At 38.3% G+C, this 11,126-nt stretch overlaps 2 protein-coding genes across 4 annotated transcripts; one reads left to right on the forward strand and one right to left on the reverse strand.

Moving 5' to 3' along the window:
* Nucleotides 1-346: 346 nt before the first annotated feature.
* LOC103453085 (E3 ubiquitin-protein ligase RHF1A-like) lies at nucleotides 347-3,879 on the reverse strand. Its single transcript, XM_008392623.4, has 8 exons — nucleotides 3,168-3,879; nucleotides 2,503-2,549; nucleotides 2,305-2,367; nucleotides 2,110-2,218; nucleotides 1,740-2,026; nucleotides 1,324-1,431; nucleotides 891-1,248; nucleotides 347-670 (listed from the first exon to the last, which is right to left on the reverse strand). The coding sequence occupies exons 1-8, from the start codon at nucleotides 3,309-3,311 to the stop codon at nucleotides 659-661; spliced, it is 1,128 nt and encodes a 375-aa protein (XP_008390845.1). The 5' UTR covers nucleotides 3,312-3,879; the 3' UTR covers nucleotides 347-658.
* Nucleotides 3,880-7,802: 3,923 nt separating this feature from the next.
* Nucleotides 7,803-10,292, forward strand: LOC103453086 (DEAD-box ATP-dependent RNA helicase 58, chloroplastic-like). Of its 3 annotated transcripts, XR_011574674.1 has the most exons (7): nucleotides 7,803-8,155; nucleotides 8,229-8,342; nucleotides 8,480-8,602; nucleotides 8,739-8,842; nucleotides 8,997-9,152; nucleotides 9,251-9,604; nucleotides 9,867-10,292. XR_011574674.1 is itself a non-coding variant. In XM_070810732.1 (5 exons), exons 1-4 carry the CDS (start codon nucleotides 7,991-7,993, stop codon nucleotides 8,802-8,804), a joined length of 468 nt encoding a protein of 155 aa, XP_070666833.1. In that variant the 5' UTR covers nucleotides 7,803-7,990; the 3' UTR covers nucleotides 8,805-8,842; nucleotides 8,997-9,378. The 3 variants fall into 3 exon arrangements, 1 of the variants encoding a protein (XP_070666833.1); XR_011574675.1 differs by lacking the exon at nucleotides 8,997-9,152 and having other exon boundaries at nucleotides 9,515-9,604; XM_070810732.1 differs by lacking the exon at nucleotides 9,867-10,292 and having other exon boundaries at nucleotides 8,997-9,378.
* The last annotated feature ends 834 nt before the right edge of the window (nucleotides 10,293-11,126 follow it).

Genomic DNA, 11,126 nt, shown 5'->3' on the forward strand with positions numbered 1-11,126 from the left:
ATTCCTAATTTATCCGTCAGGTTTAGTTTGGTTGGTTCGTCGCGCCCACTTTTGGTATGTAGCTTCCAAGGGTTTCATAATTGATCATTTAACTCATTTTGTATGGTGGGAATTGCCGTGGTTTTGGGCGCTGCTCTGTTATGCGACATTGATGGTGCTACCGTAGAAAATACTTTATATGAAGATTGTTGGGGTGCAGATGCCTGCTTAACTGAACTCAAGCAGAAGAAACTTATTCAAGGTCACACCAGTAATCACTTTTGGTTTGAAATCATTAGTTTTTAATTAAATAATTTTATTGATAGCTTCCAGGACGAATGAAAACAAAACTCGCAGGACATGTATGTTATAAAATAAGTTCAAGCAGTTGCGACAACTGCTATATATATATTAGGAATTCCCACCAGAATCCACTTAAATACGAAGCAACAAAGGAAAGGAAAATGTGCAGGTCAGGAGAAATAACTCATCAACTGCGGTTTCTATGTTTGCATAAATAGGCAACGAGCAGGACGCAAAACCAACCAGCGGTTTGGCTCTTCGCATAACGTCACTTGCTGAGGTGTCTAATGCTTGGCAGTTAAAACACAGGCCGTGCACTTTGGAGGTTAAAACACAAACCATTAGGAGTTGAGCCAAATCCAAACTCCGTATGGCATCAGTGTCCGCTCTGCAAGAAAAGCAGGTATACGTTAGGTGTTGCTTCACATGTAATACAAACGGAAATAAAGTTGGGCAAATGAAATGATAATGCACATTTGAGAAGGCTTCTTTGTATCAAAATGTTGTTCTTGGTTCTATATTTTGAAAAAAATGGTTTCAGATTTCAATATTATCTAGCAACAATCAATCAATAAAAAAAAATGGTCCAAAATGTAAATTTATAGAACCTGTGCAGAAGAAACTTCAACTCGGTCTGCCGTAGCAGCTTTGACACCAGAGGGTGCATCTGAACTTTCATCACCAACTCTCCCATTATTATTACAAGAATGAACAATAACAGTCTCTAGCACACCTTTTCCCTTGAAGGATAAGTTTGAAGTCCCTCCTCCGCTAGGGCCAGAAACAGGAGTAGGGGCTCCAGGTTTCTTTGGAGTAAGGTCGAAGCGCTCAAACATTCTTGCAACACCAGCAATTCCTGCATTCATCTCACGTTGAACTCCTTTGCTCAGCTCCTTGACTGAGTTGTTACGAGCAAGTAGCTTTTCCTTAAAGCCTCGAGTGCTTCTTGAGATTGACTCTTTGTATCTTTCACAATTTTCAAATATGAGTATAAGGAGTCAACATCAACTTCAAAGTGAAGTACAGCAGTATAATTTCTACCTTGCTGAGGCAGCAGACAACGTGGATTTGATAGAATCAGGCAAATTGATAGTCTCGGATGGGCTTGGTCTGTGTGGACCATCAGGTGATGGTCGGCCATAAAGCACTCTGGAATGACCAGGAAATGGTAAGCCACCGGAAGATAAAAAGAAGAGATGAATACTATAGACAACAAAGATGACAAAACAAGCTTAAATCATATTCATGTGCCACGAGATAACACCTTCTATCTATGCACTTCATATTATATTGCAAACTACATTCCAGGTGACCAGCACAAGCAGTAACTTTTTGCAAAATATTCATTTTGCATCCATGAGTTGGAACATATATCCACTTCTTGTGTATGTACTAGAATAAAATAAAATTTAAAGTGCATCCACATTAGGGAATAACTTTTGGCCTTAGTTGCATACCTTGGTTTGTAAGGGATATCACTATTGGCAGCAGTACTGCAGATAAAAGATGGTGGAGATTGAATAACTGATGGTCTTTGAGAAGTTGGCGAATCTTTTGGAGAAATTGGGTATGTTTGCTGGAAACCAGGCACATTTTCATGATTGGAAAAAACAAAAACATGGGAAGGACCTAGCCCAGATGATCTCTGTCTTTCCCTTCTGCGAGCATAACGAGCTCTGCTAGAAGCAGCAGCAAGATGCTGCATGATGCGCTCATCCAAATCGGAGTCATCTGAGAAAGATTCCTGAAAAGTTCAAGTTGGCTGTCAATGAAAGCCGTTCTCAGCAAGAAAAATTAAGTATTACCAAATTTGTTATAAAAACTCACGTGCTCAACATCAAAGTCCTCAGATGAATGATAAGTTTGGGGTGCCATGGAAGATGTTTTTCTTGACCTTGAGTTCCTCTCATTTTGTATAGCAGTTAGAAGCCCTTGGCTACGCCAAAAAATAAAAATTTCATTGAAACATAACAGAAAGAAATCAAGAAGTATCACATGCATGAGTTAGAGAAAGTTACATACCAAGCAGGATCCTTCAGGGAAAATAACTGCCAACAAATTGGGCATTCTTTACTTCTTTGTGACCTAAAAGAATATCAAGATCAATAAGAAAAAACCAGTCTCAATTAAGAAACAGCAAATTACAAATTTTCATGGGTAGACCAAGGAGGATGGATATAATTAAGACATTAACCTATATATAACGTAAAGTGGGGTTACCATTCTAATATACAGTGAAGATGATATTCGTGTTTGCAGCTGGTTATCTGAAACAAGAAGAAATTCTAAGGGTTAAACACTCAGATAAACGTCTAAATCTACGAGTGAAATACTTGCAGACAAAGAACATACACAAGATATCTAGTATCCATTCTGTGCTACAGTGATTTGGTACAACAACAAATACAAGATAACTAGTTTTCGTGAAATAACTTTAGCATGATCACAATCATCACTGTGCATTCTCGCTCGTTCATCTCTATTACATCCCACCAAACAATCCGAAAGATTGTTAATAAAGAATATACTTCACCGAATCATCATGCTTTATGATAACAATATACATCAAATCAAACACAAGATTACAGATTGTTTTTCCATCAACCATGTTTCTCAGCAACCGAAAGAACCCCAAAAATTCGGCTAAAATAAAACAAATTATCCTAATTGACAAATAGATCACAGTTTATTTCAGCTACCAAAAAGAATCACACAATCAGAAATCGCAAAAGCAAGCACTATAATCAGACCACCGAAAGCGATCTTAAATTCAAAATCCCAATCAGCATTACAAGACTGACCCAGTAAAGACTGTCAGTTGGGTAAGCACAAAACACTGAGTTCTACAAAAATACACAGGCTTTTCAGGTTTTCAAGGATCATACAGTTGCTGGGTCGTCGCAGTTGAAGGGCTCGAGGCAGATGCTGCAGGAGTCTTCGTTGGAGTCGTCGAGAAGATCCGGGGAGGACGAAGGCGCAGCTGAGACTGGTTTTGGGTTAAGAGAAGAAGAGGGAGCTAAAGACGCCATTTTTTAGCAATGCGGAGGGGAAGAGAGGTTTATGGAGGAGGTGGGGGTGAATGGTGTGAGGAGGAAGAAGAGAGGGAACCCTAGAAAAGTCTTGTTTGGGGGGGGGGGGGGGGTGGGAATGAAAGAGTAAAGGGTCAAAGTAAGGAATTTTAGGGAGGAGAGAGAGGAAAAGAGGATCACAAAACGCAGCAGCAAAGCAAAACACCGATTCACACGCTTTGGTTCGATGGAATCAGATGCTTGATTGATGAGAAAAATATATGGAAATTTAACGAAAAATTTGCGGGCATTATTTATTTTAACAAAAAATTACATTTTAATATTAAAAAATTAATTATAATACTAGTTATTTCATTTTTTATTTTGTCATTATTGTTAAAACTCAAAAGTTTTAAATCATTTTTTTTAGTTTTCCTAAAAATATAACCAGTCTCAATATTATCTAGTTCTTACATTTTTTTTCTTTTTCATTTGGTCATTTGGTTTTGGTTTATTGCTGGCAATGGCAAAGTCAAGTCAAGTTTTCTAGCAACCCACTAACTTTGCAATTTTCTTACCAAAAAACCAAACAAGTCTTATTGTCTAGTGGAAATAACTAAAAACGCGTTCTTACAATTGAAAGTGATGTTCAGCATAATTATTTAAGGGATGTGCTATCTACACATCCCATTTCACTTCTCACACACCCCATGATAATTTATGTCCGTTTATCTTTTTCAATTCATCCGATCTGACGGTCGAAAATTAAAAAGGTGTGTGAGAAGTAAAATACGGTGTGTGGATATCATACCCCTTATTTAAAAGTGCTTAAAAAGTGGGTTCTTACAACAAAGTAATGTTCGGCATAATAATTGCAGCTCATATTTCTAATAAGTGTTTATAAGTAAAATTAACTTAACCAAAAGTAGTGTGGGGGAGGAAATGACAATTTCACACTTCAACTTTCTTATATAGGCAATTACTAGTGAAAATGAGAAGAAAAAACTAGTCCTCTCTGTTGTCTCCCCTAAAAAACCCTAGCCTCCGCCTCTAGCTAAGGCTGGGGGCCGGTGGGCAACCAGTCCCTCATCTCCTTCTTCTCCTAGCCTTCCTCTCTTTCTCTCCTAGCCATCCCGTGTTCAGCCCTCCACCTTCCTGCTCCCATCTCGTGTTCTCCCTCCCGCCCAACCTTCAGATCCATACCTTACCCTCATGTGTCTCCTTGTTTTTAGGTCCGAATCGGTGTTACTGTTTGGTTTTGGTGTGTGGATGCCGGTATCCCACTGGCTGGGTGTAGGGGTGGTTCGGTATGGGATCTCATACCGAAACCCTTGTCCCGATTCCCAAACCGAAATTTTTGGGATTTCCAATTTTAATACCGATTCCAAACCAAATTTTCGGGAATCCCAATTTTCGGGAATCCCGAAATAATTTCGGGATTTCCGGGCAAATCGGGAATCCCAAAATGGTTTTGGGCTTTTGGACCCAATTTGACATAGTTTCATATGCATGCATGCTGCTAATATATAACCAAAGTAACAATCTGCCCACTGCCACAATAATGCCCATTTGAATCCCAAAATGGTTTCATATGCATGCATGTTGCTAATATATAACCAGTCTACCCATTGCCACAATAATCCCAATTTGACGTAGTTTCATACTTTCATAGTATATAACCAATCTGCCCACTGCCCACTGCCTATCTGTGCACAAATCTGTGATAAACAAGTAAATCTACAAATCATTATCATTAAGCTTAATGTTTAAACGAGGACGAGGATCTAAACGTTTTACTGTAAATGCCATTCCCATCCATTTGCATAACATCTACATTTGGTCACTAGCAGTAACTCAATGGGACTCTCACATATTCGTCAATTTCAAGGATGTTGCTCGCTCAACTAATCCTTTCATGAAAAAATTTATATTCACTTTTGTCTAAAATGTTACGATGTTAACAAAAAAGAATTGAAACTGAGTGATCTCGATTCACCCATCCTTTTTATGTGTGTACGTTTCAATAGCGATCAACAAAGAATAGAGGACCTTGTAGCAAAACTAATATCCCAGTCCATATGCAAAGGAACCCTCAAACATGAAAGAAGAAATGAGCAATAATAAAGATGCAACATGAAGGAAGATATGAGCAATAAAGAGATCAAAGCACCAACGAAAGATATGGAGCCAGAATTAAGATAACCTTTTAATAAAATCAAACAAGAAAACAAAAATAGTCAGTTTACGGAATAACAAAACCAAAAATTAAATCTTAAAACCATTTGAAAACTTCAAAGCATAATCTACCAACAGAAATTAGATTTCAAAACACTAAATTAATTACCTAATTTGGGGTGAGAGTGAGACTCGGACTCGGTGTGGTGGTGAGAGAGATCGCGAGAGAAAATCGCCCGAGAGAGAGATTGTGAGAGAGAGCGGTGGCTGTGTGGTGAAGGAAGGCTGTGTGGTGTGGTGGTGGGCCAGTGGTTGGCCAGAATTCGACACAGACAGATGAGAGATGAGGGGTCGGTGAAAGACGCCCAGGGGCTAGGATGTGCTGTGCTTGGAGTTAGATGGATGAAAATGGAACGGAACTGTGAAATGGATCTGACCTAAAACAAATCAACGGCACATATTAAATCTAAAACGGTGAACGGTTCAAATAATTTTCTTATAATTAAAAAATAATATATATATATATATATATTTTGGTTCGGTATGGGAATACCGAAAAAATGAAATGCAAAACCGAATCCCATACCAAAACTTTCGGTTTGGTTTGGGATTTTTGGGATTTTTTTCCAGCCCTAGCTGGGTGTGCCAGATTGTGGTTCCCTTCTTGGTTTCTTTCCCTTTGTTTCGCTTCGGGCGAGTTTTTGTAATTTTAGTTTAATTTAGTTTTCATTGTTTAGTCCTGGTATTCCTAGGAAAATTGCTCTATAGGGTTCCTAGGTCTCCTTAGGTTCTCTAGGAGAGTGCATGTCTGAAGATTGTATACGTTGTTTGGCGTCGAGTTACCCCTAAGTTGTTGGAGATATTTTCAGCTGGTGGTTCAAGCTAGTTTTGCAACGTGTGGAAAGGACTATGGAAGCCATGGTCTCATGCTTTGCCACAGGTTGACGCTCACATCACATCAATGGTTATACGCTACATGTTTGGTGGGTGGAAGATTCCCATGATTTGCTTAGGGATTTCTTTTAATTTGTTTATGTATTGACATTTGGGGATAGTTCCTTTCGTTGTGCGAGACACTTTTTTTCCTAGACTGGGTTCTTCGACAAGGTTTTATCGAGGCCCAATATGCACACTACCCTCAGTTTGTTGTCAATTTGTCCTTGTATTATTGCTTTGTTTGCAATGAATATCAAAATATCGTATTTCTCTCCAAAAAAATAAAAAAAATAAAAAAAACTAACATTTGATGGGGAAAAAAAACCCTCCATTATCCTAACTTTGGTTTTTCTTTTTAAGATGATCCATTAATTAGTGTAGTACTGATCTTGATTCTTCAACGACATGGTAGTTTTTAGTGATAAAAAAAAATGAGATTTTCCAAAATAAAAAGGACTTTGGAAGAAATATTGTGTGAGATCATGATATTCTAGGGTCGGTGTAAGGCTGATTAAAATACAACTACTTTGGAAGTTTGATCATTGACTCAACAACTTTCATCACAATGTTGCACATACGGATCAACGATGCGGCCATCATTTTGTTGCAAAGTAGTGGACGAAGTCCATCGATTTCATTGAGATTGACCATGTTTGTTTCGCAAGGTACGAAAACCTGATCCGATATGGAATCATTCAATTTCCCTATATTCTTGAAATTCCTACAATCTAAAGATTAACGTGCGCCGCAAGTAATCATAGTCCTAAGAGGATGCACTATCTACTCTAGACGTCTCAGGGATTCTCATAGTTTAATACGGATTATCGTAAAAAAACTATTTCTTGACTGGTATAAATACTCATTTAGAGTTCATCTCTAGTAACTTAATTATCGTACACTTATTATTTTGTCTAGTCTTTGAATCTCAAATATTACTTACTAACTTAAGTGTCAGATAACCTTTAACCATCACCTCATTGGTCCTTAAGTTGTTTGTTGTTTTACAAGTAAGCGAGTTTGTGTATCTCCACATTCTAAAAGGTGCGTGAAAATGATTACAACATGTGGTAAAGTGGAAGGGCCTATTGGAATAGGCCAATGATGTTAGATTTGATTAAAGCTTAATGAGGGATGACTCGTCATTGGATTGACCGTCCAACAACTCCAACCAGCAAGATCTCTATTTAGTAGCCTTAGTGGAAGAAATCCGGAGAGGATCTCTTTCCTTCTGCTCCAACCATACTCCTTCAAGCTGACGTGTTTCTCCCTGACCATTTCGCTTCTCACTCCAATTTTCTATTATTTATTACAAAATTAAAAGAAAACGGACACGAATACGACACCGTATCGTTTTTCCGCTTATATACGTTATCTTCCCTCTACAAGGCTCAATGTTTCTCTGTCAATGGCTACGCTTTCAGCTACTCAGCTCCTCCATCTTCCACTCCTACTGCCAACTCGGAATCCCCGCCATGCCCATTTTCCCTTTCCCTCACTAAACCCTAACCCTAGGCTCTTCTCCTTCAACGGCGTCGTATCTAGTTGTCGTCCATTACAGGCCATTCTCAACACTACCCTTGTCGCCACCGATGCCGAATCCGAACAAGAACCCCTCACTGTCTGTTAAATCTGCCAATCCCACGTGCCAACCACATGCTTTACATAATGGAAGAACTAGGGTTCGTCGCGCCGACGCCCGTATGCAGGCTCTGCCGACTCTATTTTTTGGCTGCGACTGCATACTCCACGCGCAGGTCAAAATTTTGGTGCCGTAGGTGTGTTTTGTAGCCAAAGTTTGAATCTTGTTATGTGATTTTTGGTAATTAGACAGGTTCTAGGAAGACGCTGACGTACCTACTTTTGATATTTTCTGCTATGAACACTCGGAGATCGGCTGTTCAAGCTCTCGTTGTGGTCCCCACTGGGGAACTTGGGATGCAAGTAAGACTTTCGGTGTTCGATTCTCTTGCACTGATTAAAAATGGCTGCATTGCATTTGCACTTTGTATGGAGTAAATTATGCTTATTTTGCGTAAGTGAGTTCAAGATGATGAATATATGCGTATTTTATGTGCAAGGTTACGAAGGTTGCTCGGATGTTGGCCGCGAAGCCTAAGGAAGTTGAATTGGAGCAGAAATTGTGTACTATTATGGCGTTTTTAGATGGAGGAATGTTGACCAGGCACAAGAGTTGGTTAAAAGTGCTGCATTTTAGTTTATATTGTTCATTTTGTTTTACATGTTTTCTATGACTTAGGTTTCTGTAGTTGTATGCTGTTACGAAGAGATATTGTATTTGAATGATGTGGTTTAATCGGTGCATCAATGCTGTTTCAGGCGGAGCCCCCTACTATTGTGGTGGCAACCATTGGGAGTTTGTCCAAATGCTTGAGAAACAGATGATTAAGCTTGAATCGATGCTAGTGCTGGTAATTGATGAGGTAATTTGGAATGCAATTTGGGGTTTAATTGCTCATTTAGCTAGTTTTGTGTGGCAGATGAGACTTTTATGAGTAGAGTGATATATTGTCCAAAAGGTTAATCAAGTTTATCTGAGAATAATGAACTAACGTCTTATATTCACTGTTTGGTTAGGTTGATTTCATGCTCAGCTCCAAACAAGTTACTTCTCTTTGAAAACTTTTGACATCCTACTTTTCAATCAATACCCGACAGACTGTTTTTGCTAGTGCTTCCATCCCTTAGCACAGACGATTTTTACATGAATGTATACAACAGAAATGGACCAAGGTTTGCTGATGTAGTTCTAGTTCCATGTCACCTTTATACGGGTTTCATACAATGCTCCCTAGTTTCATGTGTCCTAATAGTATGTATGTGTTTTACAGAATGATGCAATTCATGTCCATGTCAATCCAGTTTAGCCTATGCCGTTATGTTTTTACAGCATAGATTTGTTGTAAGAAAATTCTTAATTATGCAGCCGACTCCATCCTTCTTTCTGGTTTACTTGTCATTGAATCATGTAGTCATGTTATACATCTGCTTTTTCAGTACTTTTTTCAACAATTGTCTTCAGTCACATTACATAAGAGATGTCTTTGTTCATAATGATAGATTTCGAATATGCTAATTCTGTTAATACTTAACAGATATGCCGTAAAAACAGAAGGAACAAAGCCTTGCTGTCCTTATTACAGTCTGATGCACCGCAGTCTTCAATTATTTTTGTTGGAGAGCAGGTTTTCATCACATATCCCTCTTTGTGATTTTGTTTTCATGTTGAAGTAATCATATGGTATTGTCCTGCAGCTGGGCATAACTCCGATTTGAACTTAAGTATTACTCATAATTTTATTAATGGTTTACCCAGAAGGTAAACCTCTAATGAAGATGCCACTTAGGCGTGGTTCATACGCAAGTGCTAGAGATATATCTAAAAATTTAAAGCTTATAATCCGTAATTGTTGATTTAATTTTAAGTTTATATTCTGAATGATATAGGTGGGCTATCCATTCTATTAAGGTAATCTCCAACTAAGCCGGGCAAAGGGCCATAGGCCAAAACGTGGCTCGTTTTGACACAAAACTCATCTCCAATAGAGGGCTGGGCCAAAAAATTTGGGACTCATTGGGCCATAAATCAACCAAATGGCTAGCGAGCTGGAATAAGAAAGACAGCAAGCCAGCCCAATTTTTGAAAGCCCAAATGTGTCTAATGGTAGGTCATCTCCAACCGAAAGGGCTATGTTTAGCCCTTGTTCAGACTATAGATCTTCAAGAAATTTTTTTTTAATGAAAAGTGTCATGCCATATTTGTATACCATCTCCAACCGAAGGGGGCTAAAAAATAACCCCTCAATAATTTATTATTTTAAGTTTGTTCTTTAATTTATTGGTTAATTAAATTAAACTACGATATTAAAATAAGGTTTCCGAACATATTTTGAATGTCACTTGTTGCTAAATGAATAAGCTTGCGGATTTCTTGTCTTTACATAATTTCAATAACTTTTCGGATAGGATTTTGAGTGACACGTGTCGCTAAATTGAGCAACTCTCCATATTTCTTATCTTTATGTAATCTTAATAATTTTTTTGATAGAATTTCGAGTGCCACATGTCGAGAAGTAATTGGTTATGCAAATTTTAGATAGGATTCTTATCTACATCATACTTTTTATCTTCAACTTCCAATGTTAATAAATTGGCTAGATATTGGGGTAGAATTCATACACATTCATCTTTGTCCTCTCCAATATCTCTTGTCATTGTCTAAAATTTGTTATTTCAATTAAAGTTTACAATGAATTCCAACTTTGGGTTCTCTTCGCATTCTAAATGGGGTTTTCATTCAATTTCGAATTGGAAGATAAATGGGCAGAGCGAAGACGAGAAGATGAGAAGTTCGATGAAGAAGACGAAGCATGGCGCAATACAACATTTATGGCAGTAATGGTTGGGGCCATGGCGTGTGAGGAAATTCAAGAACAATCTCAATGGGGTGGTCTGTTGTTTGTCGCTCTTACAAACCATGAAAAAGATAGATCGCACATGAGACTCTGATGAACAACTATTTCAATTCAAACACAATGTAACCATAAGAGGATATCAGACATTGCTTCCGGATGAGGTGTCATGTCTTCAAGTGTTTGCATCATGATGTCCAACATGTCAATCTATACTTTCGGCAGAAGATTGATAGAGCATGTCGCTCTGGTTTCTCACCTCACCAAAAGGTTATTGTTGCACTTCGAATGCTGG

The sequence above is a fragment of the Malus domestica genome, chromosome 13, assembly GCF_042453785.1.
Source record: "Malus domestica chromosome 13, GDT2T_hap1".
Taxonomy (NCBI): Eukaryota; Viridiplantae; Streptophyta; class Magnoliopsida; order Rosales; family Rosaceae; genus Malus; species Malus domestica.